This window comes from Phodopus roborovskii, unplaced genomic scaffold (assembly GCF_943737965.1).
Source record: "Phodopus roborovskii unplaced genomic scaffold, PHOROB, whole genome shotgun sequence".
NCBI lineage: Eukaryota > Metazoa > Chordata > Mammalia > Rodentia > Cricetidae > Phodopus > Phodopus roborovskii.
Window position 1 is genome coordinate 9251694 of NW_026126571.1, and position 25773 is coordinate 9277466.

A 25773-nucleotide genomic window follows, 5' to 3' on the forward strand; every position below is an offset into this window, starting at 1 on the left:
TGCGCGCGCGCGCGTGTGCATGCAACATGCTACAGTCATTATGTGTAGACATCAGAGAATAGCTTAGGGGAATCAGGTCTGTCCTACTATCATACGGCTTCAGAGCACTAAACTCAGATTTTAAACCTTGGCTGCAAGCCAAGACTGAGCTGTCTTACTGGCCCAAAATAAAGTGTGTTTTCAAAAGAACCATATACCTTTTATATCTCACTATAGTCTTAGATCCCTGTCTCCTTGCTTAGAGATGACCAGTGTTATGACCAATGTGAATCTGTCCAATTTTTGTATATTTATTACTTCGTTTTAAAATTCCCATTTCTTCCAACTTTCTGCTATTCAAAGTTTGAAATGCATGGAAATGCTGAAGGAACAGTGGGTGCATATGCCTACACAGCCGCTGCCCGGATTCAGGAATTGTTCATGTGTCGCCCCGTTCACTTCACCCCTGCCTGCACACACACCTCCGTGTGCTTGTGAGCATCATAGCCCTTAACGCTCAAATGCCCAGGCTTGCAATCCTGAGAACAAGAGCAGGTGCTTGCTGATTAAAAAATGCTCTTAGGATATTTTTAATTACTTAAAATTTTTGGTTGGGCAGTGCTTCCAGCACTCGGGAGGCAAAGGTAGTTGGATCTCTGTGAGTTCGAGGCCAGCCTGGTCTACAGAGCGAGTGCCAGGATAGGCTCCAAAGCTACACAGAGAAACCCTGTCTGGAAAAACAAACAAAAAAAAATTTAGATTACATTTTTGGGGGACAAGAGCCGTATGGGGAGATATTTGTAAGTCAGAGATCAATTTGTGGGTGTCAGTGCACTCTTCCGACCAGGTAGGCCCCAGGGATTTAACTCAGGATATCAGGCTTGGAAGGAAGTGCCTCGACTTGCTGGGCCTTCTCCTGGTCCCACGGCTTTAAGAAATTCATTATATTTAAAAATCAACAAGAGACTGCTTTGTGATACTAAAATTGTTCCATGCCCATATTTGTTTGTGTTGCTTTTAGAGCACATCTGTATTTTCTTTAAGATGTCAGTATGTATTTATAACTTTAAAGATACTTATTTACTTAGTTATTTTATATGTATGGACATTTTATCTGAATATATATCTGTGGGCCATGTGTGTGCCTGGTGCCCAGGAGGTCATAAAAGAACGTTGGGTCCCCTGGAACTGGAATTGAAGAAGGTTACAGTGATTCGTGGGTACTAGGAACCAAACCCGAACCCCCTGTAAGAGCAGCAAGTGCTCTTAACTGCTGAGCCATCCCTCTAGCCCTTATTCACAGGATTTTAAGAATTCATCATTAGGACTGGTGAGATGGATCAGCAAGCAAGCCTGATGACCTGAGTTCAATCCCCAGGACCTACATCATGGAAGGCGAGAAGTGACTCCTGGAAGTTGTCCTCTGACCTCCACACTTACAATATATGCATGAACACACACACACACACACACACACACACACAGAGAGAGAGAGAGAGAGAGAGAGAGAGAGAGGGTTGTTTTTGTTTGTTTGTTTATGTCAATTAGATACAAGTTAGGACTATCAGGGAAAAGTAAATCTCAATTGAGAAAAATGCCCCATCAGATTTGCTCTTAAGGGAATTGGTCAGTGGGATATTTTCTTGATTAATGGTTGATGTGGGAAGGTCCGGCCCACTAAACTAGTGACACCCCTAGACTGGTAGTCCTGGGAGATACAAATAAAAAAATAGCTGACTGTAAGACTGGAGGGCAAGCCAGTAAGCAACATTCCTCCACGGTCTCTGCTGCTGAGATTTCTGTCCCCCCCCTCCTTACATTTACCTGCCTCAAGTTTCCTGCCTTGACTTCCCCTGAGGGGCTATAAGCTTCAAGAGGAAATAAACACTTTCCTCCCAACATTGTAATTTGGTCATGGTATTTATTACAGCAATAGTAAGCAAACTAGGACACCTTGCAAGCATGGGGGCCTGAGTTCAATCCTTCCGAATTCATGTCATCAAACAAGGCAGGATGTGGAGCTGGATAGGGTGGCATACGGTTGCCATCCTCATTCTGAGAAGGGTGACTCTCAAATCCCTGGGGCTGGGTAGCTATCCATCCTAGTCTTCTTGGCAAGTCCCAAGCCAATGAGAGTCCTGTCTCAAAAACTGGGGTGGATAGAACCCGAGGGGTGACAGCCACAGTTTTCCTCAACCATTCCTTATGCCTCCCAGGATGACCAGTGCACCCTCCCACATCAATCGTTAGCCAAGAAAATGCCCCACAGACCCGCCCACAGGCCAGTGTGATGGAGACAGTTCTGTTCCCAGCGTACTCTGGCTTGTGCCAAGTTGACAAAAATTAAACTGAATAGATACTGACCTCCTTTCCACTGAGTATCTGCTGGAAATTTTTGGGGTGTCCCATTCTAAAGGTCCTTTTGAATCCTGGAGCTTTGGTCCCAGTTCAGCCAGACACAGACTTGTGTGTTGTGGCTTGCTTTTTTCAACAGTGCAGTGGTAGTAAAACTTGCCACAGTTGATTAGGGGTACATGATTCCATGGTTCGGAGCTTTCCTTACCCCTAGTTCTAGAAGCGTTTGTCGACACTGAGAGTCTGACTTGAACAGCAGACCAGGGGCAGGAAGCAGGGGGACTCTAGCTTGGCTAGGAACTTCCAGCAGAGGAGCTCAGCTTCTGAAAGGTTAAGAGTCCAATAGTGAAGAATAAAGTCTGCAATGACTTTAACAAGATCACCCCATCTCTTACTCCCCAAAGCCAGTGCTAAAAGTCTACCAAGATCATAAGCAGCCAGAATACATATATGATCAGAATCGGCGTCAACTAATGAGCTCTGGGATCCTTAAGCCATCACCAAGCATGCTCGAAAGGCCTTCATTTACCACTCTGGATGCTGTGAAGAGGAAACAGGTAAGATATGTGAAAAACTTAAGCAATCTTTTAAACTGCCATGTGTGTAGTGTTGCTCAAATGCTTTTCATTCCTCAGAATATGGACAAGGCCGCCCACACTTGGGAAATAGAATACTTCTAAGGAAAATGAGCATAGGAAAGGAAAATCACAGAGATATTTTTACTGTCGTTATTATCTTCTGAAATTTTCTTGCATGTTAATGGAGCAGGATATGGATTTCCCAGAAAGCTGCTCAAAGCACTGTGGTTTGAGCATGGCAAGGATGGTGCTTGGCCTTCCTGCTCCAAGTGTGGTCCAGTTACCAGTCATGACTCTGAGAGCAGGTTAGAGATGCAGAATCCCAGGCTCCATCCCAGCAGGACTGAACCAGGGTCTGCCTCTAAACAAGCCCCCCCCCCCCAGTCCACATGTGCGGTTACATTTGAGAAGCACTGGTCCATGGAGCAGGCCTTACTCGTTAATAAAAGAAATGCTTCCCCAAAGCCATAACAGAAATGGTTTCCGGGATCCACTCTAACCATCCCTGAGCTTCACAAAGAAGTAAAAATTTAGTGTAAGTTGTGACGGCAGCTGCCTAAGGCCGCGTTCGTCTGTCAGAAGGCATCAGGGTATGCACCAGGTGCTAAGGTGGAGGCGATTCACACACTACACAGCCGAGTGAGGAACAGGATGAGCTCCCTGGGGGGGTGGGCTCCAGAGAGCTAGCAGCGCAGGGGTCTGAGAAGCATGGGGTTAAAGGACAGAAGGCCGTGGGACCGAGGTGCGTGCGGTAGAGGGGTGGTGACGACCGAGATGCTGATGCTGCTCCTCAGTGCCGGTTTGAAAGTTTCCAGCTTTAGACTGCCCCCCCCCTTTGAGGGGCTTTGGTGTCTCTGCCCCCCCTTAGAAACTCACGTTTAATACAATTGTCTTTGCTTAGCTTCATCGATCCTCCGCTGATGTGTTCGGTCCTGCTCCTTCTAAACTGCAACGCACGAGTATTGGGAGAAGAGGGCTCTTTGGAAAGAGGTCTTCAACATATCCTAAGTACATCTTCCAAGACCGAGAGGAAGTCATTAAAGCCAACATAAGAGACCCCTTGCAGATCATCAAAATCATCCATGAGAATGAACACCTCGGATTCCTTTACATGATTTCTGCAGTTCCCAAGTCGTCCATTGAATATGACACATACAATCTAAAGTGAGTTCCCTTGCATGAAGCAATTCAATTAGTATGACAGATCACAAATAAGGTTATAAATATTATCTATAATTGATTTGGTACTAGTGATAAATATGATCGGAAGTTACAAGTGAAACCTCTCGAAGTAATTTTATTTCTCCCATTATCTTCCCTTCTCCTAGATATAAAAATTAAATTTTACAGGGCACTCCACTGCAGTGTGTTTCTCATATATTTAGGTAGCATTACTTAACATAATGTTACAGCGTGTGTTTTGATCAATATTATAAACATTTTTGGTATTTTTTGTTGTTGTTATTGAGAAAAATACCAACCTATAAACAGTAGATGATGCGTGGTTTATTTTACGTACCACTTTGGCTTTTCTTATATTTGGTTTTGTTTTATGTGTATGAGTATTTGCCTGCATATGTGTACCACATGTATGCAGTGCCCTGGAGCTGGAGTTACAGGCTATTGTGTGTTGCGATGTGGGTCCTGGGAACCAGACAGTAAAGGGTCTTTGCTTTTGACCAATAAGCCCTCTCTCCAACACCCCATGGGCTTTTCTTTGTAGGGTAGAAATAAGAGTTTCAAGAAGTCGGGGACATTACCAAAGAGACACACCTGTGTCCCATGGACACTGAGCACACATGTTGCTGTCACATCTGAAGTATCATGCGGTTGTTGATAATTTGAAGCTATCATGCATTAAAAGTCAGAAGCATCAAGGATAGCTCCTCCACCCACTTCAAAAGCCGATGCTGCCTCTCTCCATTACTCAGCCAGCTTGGACGACATTGTCGAGTCTTTCCTTTACGGTGACAATAGTTTGGGCTGTGGCCCCCCAGTTCCTCAAGCAGCTGTCCTCATTGTTGGCTCTCATTTTTTTTTTTTTAATAAAGACTGCACTTTGAAGTGCAGTAAACTGTAAGCCGATCTGTGCGGAAGACAGCTGTTCTGGGGAGAGGAAACACTATTTCAATGAAAACGCAAAGTAATAGACTTGTTGTGAATCGCAAAGTACTAATAAGAGAAATGGTTTGTTCTCAGTAGAGAACGGTGACAAACACAGTACCCGAACTAGTTACACAGAGGCTAAAAGTGAGGCACGTGGGAAAACGAGTAAGTCAAAGAGCTTGGAAGTGTTGGGAAAGAGGGTGTCAGCTAACCAGAATGGCCAGCGTGGTCAGACAAGGGGTTGAAGAAAAAGGAAGGAACTACATGGTGGTGCAAAGAAGATTCCAGGCAGCAAGAGCCATGCTCAAGGGGCATAGGAGGCTGGTGTGCAGCCACAGGGTGAAGGAGACTTGGGGTCGGTCACCTGGCCTTGTTGGTCAGTGGAAAGACTTTCGCCTCTACTGCGCGAACGTGGGAAACGACCGGATTTCAAGTCGAGAAGGGTGAACGTCTGACTTGCGCTTTGGAAAGGGTCCTTGTACCTCCTGTGCAGAGCAGACACTGTCGTGGGCGTGGGGCCAGTGCTGGCACGGGACAACAGTTAAAACCTCTCCTCAGGAAGCCTGAAGAGGAAGGCACTGAGATGCTTCTGAGGGCCACAAGTAAGGAGAGCCACCAGGAGCCAGGATGACATCACCAGTGTCTCCTGCTTCACTCTTAATGTGTTGGATTAAAAAGAAGAATTTTGTCAGTAATCAGAAAATACTTGCAAATGATGCAACTTTGGAGATTTGGTTAGGAACAGTTCTTGGTTACAAAGCCGGGGTTTGTAGCTGGCATGTCCACACCCGAATGAACTGAAGAAAACTCCTAGAGTAGCCGGGAAATTCATTAACACATGCTGACAAGGAAAAGGAATTCAGAGTTTTAGCTCTGAGAAAGGACGATTTATAACAGTTCCTGGATTCCTTCCATTTGAGGTGTGGATCTGAACTAATTACATCTGTATTTGAGAGACAGCTTCACCAATGTTTCCAAAACACTAAGCATGGGAATGTTTGACCAGACTTTAGTGCAATTACACTAGCGCAAGAAGCTTCAACACTGCATCTGTCACAGAAAGAGACATCTTTTAGAGCTAAAAAAGAAACAAAAAAATACAATGGTGCCTTTGATAGCTGATTGCGAGAGGACCAGTCACCCAAATGCTGGGGTCATCTAGCCATCTGGCACATGGCAATAAAGCATCCTCCACCGCTTGCCTCGTCCTGTTTACACGACTCTCTCAGCAGAGGTGGCTGCTGAGACTTTCAACAGATCCCTCACCAAGGCTTGATTCAAAATTCAGGGAGCTACTTCAGAAAGGGTTAGGAGCATCTCCATGGTTACTTAGGAACTGCGCTTTATGAAACCTTTTATTGTATGATGGAAGAATTATCACTAGTGTCTTTATAAGCCCCTGCAGTCACCAAAGTTCTCACTGCAGGCATTTTATATCAAAGTTGGGAAGTGTTCTAGGATTACAGAACACTTTTGTGGTGCATGTGAACATGATCTTTGTTAAAAAAAAAAAAAAAAAAAAAAAAAAAGCACAACTCCATTCCTTCTGTTAACAGTAAAGTTGATTGGTTCCAGATAACGTTGATTATGGTGGAACAACGACCCTGATTGGTGAACTATTTCTTCTGACAGCAGGGACAAGCTGAAAACATGGTAGAGAATCATCACTTTGGGATTCCCATAGCACAGCGACTTGGGACCTGAATTTGGAAAAGGATCCCACCACCCTTCCAAGAGGAAGCCAGTAGATCGTAAATATCTTTACCAGCATGACCTGGAACTATAGAACACATAGGGATTCGTGTGGGTTTGATTTGGATTCTAGTTTCTTCATAAACATTCCGTGTGGCCTCATGATGATGATCCAGTGTCTGAGCCTGAATATGAACTGTCCCCACAGGCTGAGCACAACATCCCCATCCCCAGCTGGTGAGGTATTTTGGGATCCCACCAGTCCCATTCTCTCTCTCTCTCTCTCTCTCTCTCTCTCTCTCTCTTTCTCTCCTCTCTCTCTTCCTCTCCTCCTCTCTTTCTCTCCTCCCTCTCTCTCTCCCCCCTCTCGATTAGGGTGGAGCTCTTAGCTACTGCTCCAGCACTGTGTCTGTCTGCCACCATGCCCCGCACCATAACGATCGTGAGCTAACCTCTGAAACTTGACTCGTATTCCTAATTAAATGCTTTCTTCTATACAAGTTACCTTGATCGTCATATCTCTTCACAGTGACTAGGAAAGAGGCAAGTTGAAGTTTCATATTATGGAGAGAATTACTCCAAATATATACCAGATATTGATAGTGGCAAAGGAAAACCTTTCAAATGTGTCACGCAATGCTCGACATGTTTGCCAGACATTTCCAGTGTGAGCTAATTAGAATGCAAACAAAAAGTTAGAAGCACGTGAATGCAAAACAGGTCAGAGTTTCCTATAGCATCAGTGAAGTAGGAAAGCAACATTCTCACTAGGTTTTATTAGTGCAAAATTATAAATTAAAAACCCAAACCGGCTTATGTCAGTGGTTCATAGCTTTTGATGAAGAGGCACAGAGAAGATAAGAATTTTTTTCTCGTCTCTTAAAAACTGATCATAAATGTGTATCTTAAGTTGCTCATTTGTTTGCTTTTTGAGGCAGGGACAGCCTTGGCTGTCCTGGAACTTTCTCTGTAGACAAGGCTGACCTTGAACTCAGAGATCTGCCTGCCTCTGCCTCCTGAGTGCTGGGATTAAAGGCTACCACTACCTGACAGTTTGTAGCTGAAGTTATTATCTTCAACCACAATAGGCATCTATCTAGCAGATGTCCTCAAAGTTACTGCAAAGGGCCTTAGACTCCTGACTCGGAATGCAGAGCCAAGAACAGAACATACACGTGGAAAATGTTGGCTTTCACTAGAGTGCTACTGTCTACTCTTTACTAGTGCATATGCTGTTTTAAAAAAGATTTTTTTTTTTTTTTTTTCCTGTTTATGTGTGTTGGGGGCTTGGGGAGATGGTCACATGAGTGCAGTACCCTTGGAGACCAGAAGAGGGCAACAGGTCTTCTGGAGCTGGAGGGACGTGTGGCTGCCGGCATCTGACGTGGGTGCTGGGGATTAAACTCAGCCATCTGCAAGAGCAGCCCTCGGTCTTAGCCACGGAGACCCCACTGCACATACTTTTTGCATGGCTTTAATACAGGGATGGTTTGGGCTTTGGTTTCTAATCCCTGTCTTGTGATTTTAGGCTTTCACAGACTATTACTCTCCTCAATTCCCAAACATATTTTGACAAGGTGTTATAGCATATTTCACACTTGTTTGATTTCATTTAAGTGGCACATATTTTGTTGCTGTAGCTAAAGTCGAGGAAACTCTATTCGTATTTTAAATTCTTATCAAAGAATTTTAAATGAAAAAACTCTTACAGAATCTACCTTTTCCTTTTAATTTATCCTGCTCTTGAATATCCTCTTGGTCTAGTTTTCTTTCGTTATGTGAAGTTGATGAAAAGGCCAGATGAGAAAGGGTATCTTTAGCTAAAAATGTTGGGACAATAATCTGTGGCACATACCTTTAATTCCAGCACTCAGGAGGCAGGAACATGCAGATTTCTGTGAGTTCAGGGCCAGCCTGGTCTACATAGTGAGTTCCAAGATAGCCAGGGCTACATGGTAAGATCCTGTCTCAAGAAAAGTAATGTCTATTGTGAGGGTGGCAAGATGCTTGCAGCCACGCCTGAGGGCCTGCGTTGGGTCCCGAGAACCCACACACATAGTGGAAGGAGAAAACTGACTCACATGTTGTTCTCTGATCACCACACACCTGTAAATTATGTAAATAAATGCAATAAAAATGTCTACAGTGGATTTCTTTTGTTGACCAGATCACCCAGCTGGGATGATTAAACATCGCTAATGTGGAATCTCTAATGTCTCATCCGATATTTAAATCTAGCTCTTCTCTCGTCTCTTGAGACTTTCCTTTAACTCAAAAGTTTGTTAGAATTTAGTTAAATTTTAAATGGTATTCACGTTTAATACGTTTATCTTTTTACAACGAAAGGTACCCCCGTTGCTTATTCTTGTGCTGAATACTTTACCCATTTGTCCCAACTGGTATTTGTCCACAGGGTCGTGAGTTATGAGAACATCAATAAAAACGACTACTACACGATTAGCAACAAGGCAGTGACCCACATTTACAACGACGACATCGAATACATCGAGATTGAGCGATGGGAGCAGGAATATCTGTACCACAGAGAACTCACTAAGATCCCCATATTCTCGCTCTTCCGGAAATGGAAGGCGTTCAGTGTGTGGAGGAAGAACGTCCGCTCCAAGAAAATCACCGGCTGTCGAAAAGCGCTACAAAAAAATCTGTTCATTGTTAACCCTGTATGTATTTCTTAATCATGTTTTTAAGAGCGAGGCAGGGCAGGAAAGTGTGACTTGGTCACAGGCATTGCTACACATGCACCTGACACAAACCATTCATCTTGGTGGGAGTTTCACAGTCTTTCTCCTGTTGCGACATCTAGCAACCCAGTCGTCCAGTGGGGTTCCGGCCCCTTAACTAGGGCAGCAAAAGTCAGAAGAGGCAGCCGGGAGGGAATGGGGCCTCGTGCACCCCGGCCCCGTCTATGAAGAATTACATTCAGGCGCTGTGAGGGCACCCACCGCATCTGTCTAATTTCTGCGCTAGTCACTGGTCAGCAGCTACAGTTTGCTGCTCTTTGAGAATAATCTGGTAGGTTTTCGTGGACACGCCAGTGGTACAACAGAGGAGACCAATAATAGTTAAAATTTGTCATGCAAAGTGTGTAGAATATGCCATCTCGGGTTACCCATCCCATTGAGCATGCTGAACTGTGACGGATACCCCGTTCCCTCACAGCATTAACCTTAAACGCCGCGTCGTTAACTTCATTAGCTGCTTCAACTTCTTTACCGTGTTTTAAATCCTGCATGGGTCACACTTTCTTTCTTTCTTTTTTTTTCTTTTTCTTTTTTTTTTTTTTTTCTTTTGCCATTAAGCGAAACTCTTCCTGGATTTGTCTTTTAAGTGATCTTTCCCAGTCTTGTGTTCTCTTCTCTCATGTACCGAGAATCTTGGTTGTGATAGTACCTCCCCTTAGACTTCTTCCTAGTATGCTAGAAAGTTCGCATCTTCCTAAGCTAAGAATTACCTACGACTCCACCTGCTGTCCTGGTTCAAATTGACCTATTAGCTGCTAACCAACACTCCATAAGCGCAATGTGTACAATTAAGTGACTTCAATGGCTGATTCTTCTAGGCCAGGCTAAAAGAAGAAGCTTGGAATTTAAAATTTTGTATATGAGAATTGGTTTTTGAATTTAAAAACTAACCTTTATTTTGTGTGTTTGGGTGTGCTTCCTGCATATTTGTCTCTGTACTGTATACGTGCAGGGCTTGTGGAAGCCAGTAGAGAGTGTTGGATCCCTTGAGGGTGGAGTTACAGATAGTAGTAAGATGCCATGTGGGGTGCCGGGAATAGAACCTGGGTCCTCTGGAAGAGCAGCTAGTGCTCTCTCTTAACCTCTGAGCAATCTCTCCAAAACAAATGTCGTTGCATTTTGTTTTAGTTGTCTGGAGTGTTTGCATGTGTATGTTGTGTGTCCACCTGATTGCCGTGATGTATGTGTGGAGGTCATAGGACAACTTATGTGGGTTGGTTCTCTCCTCTACCTAAGATTGAACTAAGGTCCTCTGCTTGGTGACAGATATCCTTACTTGCTGGCCATGAAACTTTTATTTCATGAAAGTAGCCAACCTCCCAAGTACCTGTGCATACATTTTCCTTAACAACTTCATTGGTACAGAATTTACATGTTTGCTATGTATTCAACTACTCATGGTATATTACTTAGTATATGCACAGGGTGGACCAACCATTGCCACAGTCGATTTGGGCACATAGCCATTGCCCTAAAAAGAAGCTACATTTACCACCATTCTCAATTTCTCCCTAACTTCCCTGTTCCTCCCCAACATCTACTTCCTGTCTCTATACCTTTGCTTATTCTGTGCACTTATGGAATCACACAATATGACTGACATTTTCCCTTAATGTACTCTCTTCAAAATACATCTGCATTGTGAAATACCATTTATTTTCATGGGCTAAATAATATTTCTTTGTGTGGCTATACCTACTTTATTTATTTATCTCTTGATAGATACTTGAATTGTTTCTACTTTCTGGCAATTACAAGTAATGCTTTTACAAATAAATGCAATGGTAAATAAATATCCATGTATATTTTTTCTAGTTGTACTATAAAGTCTCCAAGTGTTTTCTGGACGTAGATATTCACGTATACTTCTTGTCCCCTCCGGGGCACATTGCTAGGATGAAAGTGCTAAGTCATTTGTGACTCTGTTTATCCTTTTCCAATGCATCTTCTTAGCCATGGTAAATTTAAAGTCTGGTTTTGTTATATGTCATAGCATCCGGGATTAATAAGTGGTCCCTACTGTGATCATTGTGACTGGACACTGTGAAGTCGTTTACTAACCGTTAGCCAAAGCTAATGAAATTTAAGATGCATAGCTTTTTGCAACTCACCTTCAGTCTTTTCCCTTTAATAGCCAAAAGATATGCATCCTTCTCCAAGTGAAGAGGAGAGAATTGAGCAAACTAAATACGATAACTTGAGTTACGCTTTCACAAAAAATGTTTCTGGAGAGTTCCTACTCGCTGTGTGATTTTGTTCTTGTTAGCCAACTTAACACACACCCCTAGAATCCTTCATAACCAGGTTTCACTGTGCACACATTTTTACAATGTACGGCATCAAACGTTAAGTAATGATCAATTCTTCTTTTCATTCAGTATCTGCGACCAGCTCTTCTTAAAATTAATGAAATGTGCTACCAACTGAGTTTCATGGGACTTTGTTACATCGAGAAATTCCACACCTACACCCTGCAGGAGTTCAAGGCTGTGCAAATTGTGCGACTACAGGAGGTAATAGATGTCGTCTGTCGAGTTTCAGATTCCTTTCTTCTCAGGATCCTGTCTTTGCTGTCACTGATTATGCACACCCATGAATACTTAGGTGACAGAGCGCCTCGATGACTTCCGAAATGAGGCAAAAGATGTGGTCAGGAAGTCGTGCCGCTTCGCCTTACGTGCTGCAGGATTTATTCCTGACGACTGTGTACTCGAACCCTATGAGGGTATGAGGGGCCGAGAACTGGGAGGGCCCAGGACAGGCTTCTAAAATACTATCTCTTCTGTATTCTCTCCTTTCTAGCTAAATAGATGTTCTTTTCACTTACAAACTTCAGCTTCTATGCATAACTTGTTTGCATAAATTCTATCTATGCCTTTTCTGGGGTCCTGGCTTGTTTCACAAATCAAAGGATTTTGTTGCTTCTGTGTTTTGTTCTGTTTTGTTTCTTTGAATGGATATTGAAATATGGAACTTTTACAGAAGATTTGTGCCTTGTGTTGTCCTTAGATTACTTTAAGGTAAACCTTGCACATTTTGTTGAAGCTCCATTTGACTTGCCCACTTACGGAGAATCTGAAAAAATGACGTACACAGAGCAGGCCAGCAAAAGGCACCACTGCATGAGGCTCACATGGTGAGAGCATCTCCTTCCTTTCAGGGTAGAATAGAGAGTCTATCTCCACTTCTCAAGGCACGAAAAAGTCAACCCTGGGCTGGGGAGATGGATCAGTGGGCAAGGGCTTTGCCCGGCGAGTCTGACGGCCTGAGTTTGATTTCTAGAACCTGTGGGAAACATAGACACAGCTTGCAATGCCAAAACTCCAGTAAGAACACCAACTGGTGCCTTGGGGCTACCACCTGCTGTGGAAGAACACCGATGTGCACTTTGAGTGCCGTGTTACAGGTGTGAGCTTCCCACAATGCATCCCACAGTGCATTCGCCGCAAGAACCAGATTGCAAAGCTCATACTTTTGCTTACAGACACAAGCTACATGCATTGTATGTGCAGAGTTTTCCTGTACAGCTCCCTGAAGAACTCCTGTGGCCCCTTGACTAGACCAGCCGGGTACATTATTCCTAAATAGCATCTTGTTCATCAAATAGCCTGTGGGCAAGTTAGGACCTCTAGTTAGCTTGATATCCTGTATTTGAGTATATTTATGCTTTCAAGGGAAGGTCTGAGACCAACTCTGAAGCATCTCATGTTTTAATATAATTCAAGCAAAATTCCAGGAAACATTATATTGTAAATTTCAAATCCTCGCCTTAGAGTTGCTGTCAGGAATACACGGTAATCACAGAAAGCTGAGAGTGTTTGCCTTTTTCTCAAGCTTCATCCGCCTGAATGACTACCTAATTCAGAACACCCTGCACGTCCTAACAGTAAACACTGGCAGCTCACTTCTGAATTTTCTCTCTGACAAGCTTAAGCGAACACCCTCAGCAGATGTCATTCAGAAGTGGATTACTGAAGAGAAGCCCGAAGTCACTGAGAAAAAGGTACATTTGGACCATGTCTCTGATGTTTACTGAGGAGTGTCTCTATGTTCCAAGTTTTTCTGGTATTTCTGGTATTCTGGTATATTCTGGAGGGAAAAAAGGGAAATTTCAATTTGAATATTATATTGGTTAATATCAATATTCAACTTGGCATAACCTAGGATCATCCAGAACTGTGTAAGTCAGGTTGGCTCTTGGGTGTGTCAGTATTGTTATTGGAACTATCTGGATTGTTAATTGATGAGGAAACCATGGCCTGAGTATGGAAGCCACGAAGTTAAAAAGCAAACAGGGTTGCATTCTGCCTCTGTCCTTGGCTATGGATGTCATGTAACCAGTGGCTTGAGTTCCTGCCGTGACCTCCCCTCAGTAGCAGACTATAGCTTGGAACTGCGAGCCCAATCAAGCCCTTCATCCCCTGTGCTGTGTTTTTTCAGGATAGTTTATGACAGCAACAGAAATTAACAAGTGCGTACCAGTCTCAGTATCGGTTCCTATAAGGTGTGGCTTCCATCAAGTGGATGAACCTCATTCCTTTTTTTTTAACTTTCCTTTTGTTCTCTGTGTCCCCTCGCATGGGGACATCTCACCACGGAAGCCGCGGTGTGACACAGTGAAGCGCGCGGTAAACCCTTCTATCAGTATACCATTGCTTGCGAGTGCTCGATGCAAAGAGTCACCGGTCTGGTTCGGGGCCTCTGGTCGCGGCTGCACTATCGATGCCGCCCATTTCTATTTAAACTCGTTTTCCAAGTTTGCTTGCGTTACACTTTCACATTACATAGCTGTATCGTGTCCAGTAGTTTTATTTTTGTTCTTCGTGTGGTATTATTCCCAGAAAGGCTCCCACACGCCAAGGATCTAAACCCAGCTCGTTGTGTGAACTTGAGCCTGCTCACCTTTGTGTGTGTCCTTCAGCGACCCATTAGGTAGGGTCTTAGTAACGTGTGCATGTGGTCCTTCCAGGGGGCCCCGCTAATGGAGAAGCAGGAAGAAGACGAGTCTCTCATCCCCATGTTCCTCACAGAGCTGATTCTGACCGTGCAGTCGCTGCTCTTCGAGCCTTCTTTGGAAGACTTTCTGGTGTGTACTTCATATTCTAATATCTGCCAATAAGCAACCTTTAAAATAATGGAGCAAATTCCTAATGATCACCTGGCTGGTTAACTGTCGTTAGCACTGTCCCATAGCCTGGGGGCAGATCGAGAGCGGTGCCAAGGCACTCCCTAGAGAGGATGACCAGTGTGCCACAAACCTTAGACTGTGAGCTCATCCTTCTGAGCAGAGTCTAAGACATCATCACGCTGTTGTAAACACCACTTTTGAAGTCTTTTCAAAATCATGTTTTATCTTAGAAAAGTCTTTTCTAACAATTATTTTTTAACAATATTCTACAAATTTATCAAAACAAAATAATAATCATGTGTTCCTCCCAGTCTTGTTTTGTGTGTTCTGGTATGCCTGCATACCTAATCTCCATGAGGTTATATGTACTTGGACACATTTTCAAATTGGAGATGCTATTATTTTTCCTTCCTTCCTTCCTTTCTTTCTCCTTAACATTATATCATACACATTTGTCCATTCTATTAATTATTTTGGAAAATCTTTGACAAAGAATATAGCATTTACATAATAACCATAATTCATGGGCCTGAGCCACCATTATTTAATATTTGTGTTTTCTCTAATTATTTTAGCTATTTGAGTAATTCTACAATGAACGTCTTTGAGCATAAATCTTTGTTTCTATGTCTATTTGTTTCTCAGTTTATAATTCTAGAATAGAAACCATTTTCCAAATACTAATAAACTTCTAGCCTTCATTTAAACTTCCCCCGAAGTTCCGTTTGGCTTTCCTTCTGTCGTAATGCTCTACTGTTTTCTTCATACTGCAAAAATGTGTGTCATCACAATGTATTGCAATGCTTTTGTTTTTGTTTTTGAGACAGGCTTTCACTGTGTAGCCCTGGCTGTCCTGGAACTCTCTCTGTAGACCAGGTTGGCCTCAAACCCACAGAGAGCCACCCACCTCTGCCTCCCGAGTGCAAGGATTAAAGATGTTCACCATCTTCATCCAGCAGGAGTTAATCATATATATCAGAAAAATTTAAAACTTTGTAAACGCAGTCATGTGTGCTCACATTATGTCTGTGCCTTTCTCTCTGACAGGATGGCATCTCTGGGGCAATTAATCATTTTCAAAACACTGTGCTGTCAGTGCCTAACCTGGTGCCTGACTCATACTTCGATGCTTTCACCAGCCCATTCATTAACAAAAAGGTTGAAGAGAAGACCTGCGGCCCCGGACCAAGCCTGTCAGCAGTGTTAGAGGACGACAGGAATTTTCTTACCATCATCCTGCAAATAAAGGTAGATTTTCTCTCACTAAAAACCGTGTATTGTATCCCCAGTTTGCCAGAAATCAAGCAATGCACTTTCTTCCTGTCTTATCTTTGAACGTTGCATTTGTAGAAACATCACAATGGGCACCTAATCTCTAACTAGTAAAATCTGAAAATAATGTGGGTACCTTAAAGATTGTCCTGCAGGGGGCCAGTGAGATCATAGAGGACCATAGAGACAAAGGAGCTACATATGTTGTTCTAGAATATAAGAAATACTCAAGAATAAAAAACACTCAGAATAACAAAAACCGGTAATATGGACAGTAATAACCCAATAGGAAATAGTAAAAGCACACATATGAATGTAAAAAACTTTGAAGATTTTGTGAAAGACACAAACTACAATTGGAAGAGTACTCTCAGGCAGGATGGCTCAATATAATAAGGATATCCTTTGACCCAAAGAGGTGGGCAACTTTATAATCAATCTGGTAAATTAAAACCTGGAAAGGAAAAGTCTTTGAAAGATAGTACACTTAGTATTAAATAATACTCTAGCATTAAAGGGCGTGGTCCTACCTCGTGAATAGATGTCAGATTAATAGACTAAAACAGGAAATCAGAAAGTAAATTCCAATATACAGAGATTTATTAAATGCAAAGTACAGAAACAGAGGTCACTGAAGCCCATACAGACTCTCCTTCATTCGATGGGGCTGTGACCATGGGCTAACCATGTGAACAGTTAGGCCTGTATCCTACCTTGTACACACTAACACATAAGTCAGCAAAATATTTAAAATATGGAAGTTGAAGGGACTGTTTAGGAAGAGAAAAATGGGCTGTTGGGGGCAAAGTAAATGGTATAAAAATATCATAATAAAGCCATCATTTTGTATTATGACTATAAAATAATAGCACTCATTAGAAAATCAATTCAAGAAATCAAATGTGCCTCAGAGTGACTCAAGTTTATATTAACATAGCATTCACTTGAAAATTGCTAAGACTGGTTTTTAACTGTTCTTAAAGTTAGAGAAAATTTGTGTTTATTAGCCCAATTTAGCAAATGTGTAACACATACACATATCAAAATATATTTCATGCCACTAATATCTACAGTTATGTAAATTTAAAAGCAAAATATTCTTTAATACACACAAAAGGAATGTGTTAATCAGGTATATAGGAGTAAAACAATATTATGTAAGTAGAATAAAAAATGAGTCAATTCTTGTATAATGTTGTTCATAAGAAAAGATCATTTAACTATGATTCAAACTATAGATGCACTTAGGGCTGGAGCGATGGCTCAGTGGCTAAGAGCACTTGCTGTCCTTTGAGATGATTAGAGTTCAGTTCCAAATATCTATATATGGTTGTTAAGAGCAGTTTTCCCGACGGCCTGGTCCCAGAGCTGCGCCAGCCACAAATAACACACAGAGACACTGAATTAGATACAAAGCTGTTGGCCAGTTACTAGTTTCTTATCGGCTAGCTCCGTATTAACCCATTTCTATCAATCTAAGTATTTGTATGTGGTCTTATCTTACCGGAGAGAGGGGCTGGCATTCTGTTCTCCCCGCCTATATCTTGAATCTCCTCCTATACCCACAATCACCCCTGACTACAGTTCCAGATCCTACATGCCTCTGAAGAGACACACAATTAAAAATAAATATTTTAAAACCCAGATACACTAATAGAACAAAGTGATAAACTTGTAGAGACAGAGATTCACCTGCCTCTGCCTCCCAAGTTCTGGCATCAAAGGCATGTCATGTCCCACCACCGCTCAGCTCTGCCTTGGTTTCTTAATGCTTGAAGAAACTTTGCACTGGGCGAAAGGAAAGAGAATATAGCCAGGAGGGAAAGGCTGGCCGGAGTGTTAAGGCAGGCATTTTGCCAAACACTATCAACCAACCTGGGATAGGCTGCATCACCCATCTGCTGAATGCAAATTCAAAGAACACGGAAATTGCATTTTTTCAGCTAATATGTTAGTAAAATTTAAAAATGTGTTGAAGCATTCCACAGACTCACCTGTGGGGGAAACAGATAACCCACAGGTGCAGAGAATAAAAGAGAATTTGCATTATGTGAAAAAAAAAAGTATGTGCATTTTCTTTTTGACTCAACAATGCCACCTTTAAAGACATATCCTGAAAACACATAAGTGACAGAAAAGGGCATATGCATGAGGTTACTTTTAGTGCCTTGCATTTAATTACATTGGAAGCTCCTGAAGTAACCATGCCTGGGAGAATGGTTAAGCATTCCAGAAGAAGGATAGGTAGCCAACACAAAATTGCAGAAAGACAGCTGTTAACTATATGGAGTGATTTCCAAGATGCATTGTTAGGTGAGCAAGGCAAGGGACAATGAGTTTCTGTCGTCTGTCCCTTTCATGTAGTATAAACCAGAGGTTAAGGAAACCAGCTCTGCATAAGAGACCATGAAACTGGTTTGGAAAGGGTGAGGACGGTGGGCATGGAGTGAAAACACTCTTCTGAGTGTATGCTTTAATGTGGTTCTAAACAGGCCAACAATGAAGCGTGAAACCCTGAAATAAAATACAAACAAAAAAGAAAATGAACTCAAATTAATTTCAAATGAGCAACATAACCACCCTGAAGAATGGGGAGATGGGACTAAGCAAGTACATCATCAACATCATCATCATCATTATTTCCAAGGACTGAAACTCAGGGCCTCACATAAACCTTGAGCATAGCAATTTGGCCCCACATCCTTATGTTAAAAACACCTGTAGAGCCGTGGCCGTGGGTTTGATTTTGGCAACTGAATCAGGATACAGGCAATCCCAGACTATTTTCTATGTGTCCTACAGTTGCGCAAACAAGTAAAAACATTGCGGACAGTTATACTAGTTAGCTTTCTATTGCTAAGAAACACAGCAAAAAGCAGCTTGGGTGGGGGGGTCTGGAGAGAAGGCTCAGAGGTTCTGTTAGGAGCACTGGCTGCTCTTCCAGAGGTCCTGAGCTCAATTCCCAGCAACCATGTGGTGCCTTGCAACTATATACAATGAGATCTGGTGCCATCTTGTGGCAGGCAGGCGCACTTGGTGGCAGAATGTTGTACACACACACACACACACACACACACACACACACACACACACACACACACACATATATATATATATCTTGGGGAGGAAAGGGTTTATTTCAGCCTACAGTTCTAGGCAGGGCAGGAACTTATGGCGGGCAGGCGCACATGGTGGCAGAATGTTGTATACACACACACACACACACACACACACACACACACACATATATATATATATATATCTTGGGGAGGAAAGGGTTTATTTCAGCCTACAGTTCTAGGAAGGGCAGGAACTTGGAGGCCAGAGCTGAAATGGGGGCCATGAGGCCAGGAAGGAGTGCCATTACTAGCTTGCTCCTCATGGCTTACTCAGCCGGCCTTGTTATACAACCCAGGAATGCCGCGCCAGCCCCCAGTGGGCTGGGCCCCTCATGCATCAATCAAGAAAATGCCCTGCAGATTTGCATGTAGGCAACCTGATGGGGATGATCCCTCAACTAAGGTTCCCTCCTCCCAGACAACTCTAGCTTGTATCACATTGGCCAAAAGAGAAACCTAACCTGCACAACAGCAGAGAGATTGCTCATCTCCAGGGAGTTAACAAATGGGGAGAGAGAGAGGCTGGACTGACCCCAGTGGTAGAGGCTGGACTGACCCCAGTGGTAGAGAGGCTGGACTGACCCCAGTGGTAGAGGCTGGACTGACCCCAGTGGTAGAGAGGCTGGACTGACCCCAGTGGTAGAGGCTGGACTGACCCCAGTGGTAGAGGCTGGACTGACCCCAGTGGTAGAGGCTGGACTGACCCCAGTGGTGTTGTATTGAGATTGTTGTCATTAACGCATGTGTTTTAATTGACTGATAGAAAAACAGAGAATTAAATTTTATGTATGCATGGTGTGTGTGTGTGTGTGTGTGTGTGTGTGTGTGTGTGTGTGTGTGTGTGGTCTTGTCAGGTTGAATTCTACTTAATAAAAATTGCCTTGGGAGTTGGAAGTTACAAACACACATTGATCTTGCAGAGGATCCCAGCTTGATTTCACACACACACACACACACACACACACACACACACACACACACACACTTTGGAGGACCCGTGGGCATCTGCACTCATATGCACATACCTGCCCCCTCCCCCCCATCCCACACACATGTAACTAAATATGATAAGAAAGAAAGGACAACCGTCTTGTTCATCTTCTACCACGTAGGAAACGATTCATGCAGCGTTCGATTCTGCAAGCTTGTATGCAGCGACATTTGAAAAGTTTCAGATATTCTTCAAGGAGAATGAGAGCCTTGATCTGCAGGCACTGAAGCAGCAAGAGCCTGGTGAGTTTCCGTCCGTCCTCACTAAGCACATTTAACAGAGGCAGCAAGATTTGTCTTCTGGGTTTCTGTTCAGTGGTGTTCAGTCACAGAAGGAGCAGCCTGAAACAGCGGACTAACACAAGGCAGGGACTTATGTCCATGTCTAGTCTTGTCCATGGAGTCACCCTGTTCCTTTCCTCTCGCTCCATGTCTGTGTGGGCACTGTGGGAGGAGGCAGTTCCGCAGTTCCTCTGTTGAGGTTGCTGTGGGTGCCAGGGCTGCAGCCCCTGTGAATGCTACAAGGGGCCGAAAGGGTCCCTGCCATTCCTGTGGGGTGAGGCTTAAGGAGGCTTTTGTGTCTCGGCAATTCAAGTTGCATTTTTCTTCTGGTACCACACCGAGACCCGGGGGGAATGATAGACAACTCTTAGTGATGAACTCAGGCCCAGAATACTGTGCAAGAGCAGGCAGTGCGTCTGCTTCTTAACTGCCTTAACTTCCAAAACTCTGAAGACGCCACCTTTTGTCACCCGCTGCTAATGATACCAAACGGGGCCCCACTTTAGAAAACAAAACAATTAGGCAAGATCGTGAGGCAAGCCCACCACAGTGGTCTACAGAGTGAGACTCTGCCTCAAAAAAAAAAAAAAAAAAAAAAAAAAAACAACAGTAATAATAATGATGATGATGGTAATTCAAGAGTATTTAGGCTTTCATTGATCCTAGTGGATTAGAAAGGGGCAGGGAGGAATTGAGGCAAGAAGATTATCAGAATACAGCCTTGACACATACTGGATACAATTTGCCCATTTCAACTGCCTGGTTGGCATGTCCCACAGTGGAGTTTTGGGAGGGGTTGTTTGCTTGTTTCTTGGGGGGCCTTTCATTGGTTTTTGTTGTTGTTGTTGTTTGGGTTTTGTTTTTGTTTTTGTTTTTTGTTTTGTACTGAAATGAACCCATACCAGAGTCTATGACACAGTGCCATGGCGGCAATAACATCATAGAGTCTGGCACTTGAACACAAAGTAGAGCTAATACAAACATCCAGTTTAGTCAATGAGATCTTATAAGGTAGGTAAATTTTCAGAGACACCAGAAGGTGTAAGATGCTGAAAGACAAGTCTATGACTGCAGAATCACATATTCATTAGAAAGGGTTTTTTTTTTTTTTTTTATCAATAGCATGATAAAAATATATTGAAGCCAGGAATGATGGCACATGCTTAAAATCCTAATATTTAGGAGACTGAGGCAGGAAGTGTGTGAGTTCTAGGCCAGCCTGGGGGCTTAGTTAGGGTTTCTATTGCTGTGAAGAGACACCATGACCACAGCAACTCTTATGAGGGAAATATTTCGTTGGGGTGTCGGCTTACAGTTTCAGAGGTTCAGTCCACAGTCATCATGACAGGGAGGATGGAGGCGTGCAGGCAGATGCTGAGGGTGCTGCATCTTTCCCAGAAGGCATTGGGAAGTGGACTGACTGTCACACTGAGGGGAGCTTGAGCAAAAGAGACCTCAAAGCCCACCCCCACAGTGACACGCATCCTCCAACGAGGCCACACCTCCTAATGCCACTCCCTTTGGGGGCCATTTTCTCTCAAACACCACACTGGACTACAGAGTCAGACACTGCTTCAAAACCAAAGCCACAGCAATAATAACAACAACATTCAAGAATATTTATGCTTGCATGGATCCCAGTGGATTGTAAAAGGGGGAAATGGAGGCAGGAAGGTTATGGAAATACAGGCTTGACACATATAGGGTACAAACTGATGATTGCCCAAAGCACGACTCGAGGACAAGGAGCAGAAATGGTAGAAGAGGTTGGAAGGAGGAGTGAAAATAACTTCAGCTACATTTGAGCTCCTGTGTGTTCAAAGTTGTGTTGTGAACAGCGTTGAAATATTTTACCACCAGACACCATGTAGGAGAACTCTTAGATTAAGCATAACTTCAAAACAACCTTGTCCACCGTAACACCGTAGGCTAGATCCTCTAATACATCAGGGTGCTCTAAGTGCGGGTCTGAAGCACCCTAACAAAGTGAATGTCACAAAAGAGACTCTCTTGTTTCCTGGAGCATGCAACATTCACGTTATACTGCGCTGTAGTCTATTAAAGTGTGCGGTAGCATTGTTTTAAAAAGTAGATATACCTTAGCTTAAAAACACCTCATTGTGTCAGGGGAGTGTTCAGCCACAAATAGGACATCTTCCTCAGACTCCCTTCTCCCAAGGTTCAGGGGCCATGGCCATAGGGGTCAGAAAGAGTCGCGAGGACTGGAGCAAAGCAGGGTATTTTGAATAAACATGACCCCTGCCTTCATGAACTTAGCAGCTGTGGTTGCCTGTTCAAGACAAGACACACACAAGATCAATCCAGTTGACTTGCCAGCGTGGGTAGGAAGAGTGCTCAAAACCCACAAATGTAACTGAGGATCTATTGGTAGTTGATGAGTGCTGGAGGAGGGAGAACCAGCTTCCCTCAAAGGTGTGGCCCCGGTGAGTCAGCTAAGTTTCAGCGGATGGCTCCACATCCCGGGTCTATGGGCCACACACACTGGAGACCGTACATTACTTAAAAAAAAAAAAAAAAAAAAAAAAAAAAAACGGGGTTGGGAGTGGCGATCCAGGGTGTGGATGTGGGAGGAGCGGGGATGCTGAGTGTGGTCAGAATACATTGTATGAAATTCTCAACGAATTAGTGAGACATTTATGTTTAAAATAAATAATAAAAAAAAATGTTAGGAGCTACCCCATTAAAGTCTCAGCAGCCTGAGACCGTTCAAATATGAGCTGAACAAGGACAACAATTGACATGCCAAAGTGGGTGGGGAAATCCCATGAGGCCTCAGCCCTGCACAGAGAACTACAGGCAGCCAGGGCTGAGTGAGAGAAGTGTTCTTCCAGCACTAAATTATCAGCCCTGAGAACGTGCATGTGTGTAGCGTTACACACTGAGCCCACTGTGTTTAGGAATAACTGTGCATATGCATTGTAAGGAGTAGGGTTTTTCCGCCCGCCCGCTGCTGGTCCTATCCCGCCGCCGCGCCAGCCCCAATTAATGCACCGAGACTCTGTATTTGAAACAATGCTGTTGGCCAGGTACTAGTTTCTTATCGGCTAGCTCTGTCTTAAGTATTAACCCATTTCTGCTAACCTATGTATTTCCACGTGGTCTCCTCTTACCCTTAGAGAACCGGCTGGCATCCAGCTCTCTCCAGAGTCTCCATCTTGACTCCTCCTCCCTACTTCCTCTTTCCTCCTTTGTTTCCTAGTCTCACCTGTCTTGCTTTCCTACTGGCCAACAGTGCTTTATTCATTAACCAGTATGAGAAACATATTTACAGAGTGGCATCTCCCATCATATGCATACAACAACAATTAATGAAAAAGAGGTCACGAGTTTGAAAGAGATCAAAGAGGAGGTATATAGGAGGATTCGGAAGGAGAAAGGGAAAGGTGGAGATTATGTAAGCGTTACAATCTCAAAAGTAAAAGGCATTGTAAAAATAGTACTGCTGAAGATGGCAACGGACCTTCAGTTTGTTGGAAACACGGTGTCTTATTATCTCTTAATCACAGCCCAAAGACATGATATTGGCATTGTACAGTGGTGGGGTTTTTATTGTGAGAAAAGGGGCATTGTTAAGCATTGTGAATTGACATTTTAGAGTTACACAAAGCAGTCTAAGTATGGGTAAATACATACATAAATTTATTAATTTAAAGTTTTCCTTTTGTATATTCATTATAATGGTAGCATGTTACACAAAGACTTTTCAAACTAATAAACACTGGGCAGTGAGAACGTATCTCCTCCGTACCCCACCCTCCCAACGCCCCCTCCCCCACCTACCCTCCTCTCCCATCTCACTACTCTCCTGCGTCTCTGGACAATTTCATCTCTACTTTCATGTCATATGCACACATACAACTTTCTGTACCTATACAAAACCTAGAGCCACATAAGACAAAAATATTTGTTTCTCAGATTGAGTTAATTTGCCTAATGTGATGACCTGTAGTCATTTTCCCGGAAGTGACATAACTTCATTCTTCACAGCTGAAAGAAACTCCGTCGTGTGTATCAGTCACATTTTCTTTACTCATTTCCTCTGCCATACACCTAGGTTGTCTCCCTAACCTAGCTATTATGCGTAGAGTAGTGCTGCAGTAAATGTCCAAGTGTCTGTCTCTGTGATGTCCTTCAGCTACACACCCAGGAGCGTTTACATTCTCACCCGCAAGGAATAAGGGGTCCCCCGTTCATCCACACCCTTGCAGCATATCTGCTGTTTGCCGCTTAATGGCTGCCCTTCAGGCTGGGGTTGTTTTTTAATATACTGTAAGCTGTCCCCAAAAAAATAAAATAAAATAAAAAAACTAGTGTGAAAGATTCTACCATTTGTGCATCTTGTTTTCTGTAGATGTCAAATTCTTCAGTACCCAGCTGGAAAAATACCATAAGCAGCACAAGGACTCCGTAGCCCTGAGACCCACCCGAAACGTAGGCCTGCTGCTTATCGACACCAAGCAGCTGAAAGAGAAATTAATCCCATCGCCATTGAAGTGCTTGGAGGTAACTGAGAGATTCACTGCTGGTGCCTCCTCTTACCATCATTTTAATTATGGTGTCTGCAAATATCTCACACATTAAAAAGAAATATATTGAGCTTTGTGTGTTACAAATGTGGAAATTAGCATAAGAATATTGGTGATCCCTGATTTGCAAACGTGTGTGTGCACATTGTGGCATGTATGTGTATATGTGTGCAAGGCCAGACTACAACCTCAGCTGTCATTCAGAAGCCATTCACCTTATTTCTTGAGACTGGGTCTCCAGAACTCATTAAGTAAGCTAGGCTGCTGTGAGTAAGTCCCAGGATCCACCCATCCCTAAACCCGCCCCCCCCCCCCGCCTCAGTCTTGGAATGGCAAGTGCATACCATACTTGACATTTTAAAGTGGGTCCTAGGAATCAAACTCAGAACCTTATGATTGCACAGCAAACACTCTGCTGACTATCTCGCAGCCCCATCCTTAATTAGTAGGAGAAATGCTGTATTCTCTCTGTTGCAGACATTGTCGGCTTTTAAGTGTGATTGGGAAGGGGACTGCAGGCTTCAACTTCCCACTCCTGTTTCCTTGGAAAGACGCCATTAGTAGCTCAGTGTGCCAGTGGGACCGTGGCTGGACTAGAATACTGAGATCAAGTTAAGGGATTGTTTTCTGACCTAACTCTCCGTAAGCATCGGGAATAGCTCACACATGGCTGTGTATTCCCAAATGCCTCCAGAGGACAATGGGAACGCGCAGCTGGAGAACTCACCAGCCCGACTTGTTCTGTGCGTGCAGTTAAATCAGAACAAGCGAAGCCACCAGGTTTATGCACCGCCTGTGGCTTCTTGCCCTGCTATGAGGACAGAGTTGGATGTTTTTTACAGATATTGTACACTCTTGAAAGTCTGACATATTTATTGTCTGGACCTTAAGGAAAAATCTTTGCTGACTCCAGGTATACATGATAGGAGATAATAAGAAAGACTGGCAACTTGGATGCTAATT

At 43.4% G+C, this 25773-nt stretch overlaps 1 protein-coding gene across 1 annotated transcript in view; it reads left to right on the plus strand.

Annotated features, from left to right (window-relative positions):
* Positions 1–25773, plus strand: part of Dnah6 (dynein axonemal heavy chain 6) — a 152846-nt gene that overhangs the window by 397 nt on the left and 126676 nt on the right. Inside the window, exons 2-12 of the mRNA XM_051202998.1 lie at positions 2739–2891; positions 3814–4076; positions 9124–9391; positions 11851–11985; positions 12077–12197; positions 12482–12608; positions 13307–13475; positions 14442–14558; positions 15648–15848; positions 20104–20224; positions 24636–24787. Coding sequence (XP_051058955.1) covers positions 2739–2891; positions 3814–4076; positions 9124–9391; positions 11851–11985; positions 12077–12197; positions 12482–12608; positions 13307–13475; positions 14442–14558; positions 15648–15848; positions 20104–20224; positions 24636–24787 — 1827 coding nt within the window. The remainder of the gene's footprint in view (positions 1–2738; positions 2892–3813; positions 4077–9123; positions 9392–11850; positions 11986–12076; positions 12198–12481; positions 12609–13306; positions 13476–14441; positions 14559–15647; positions 15849–20103; positions 20225–24635; positions 24788–25773) is intronic.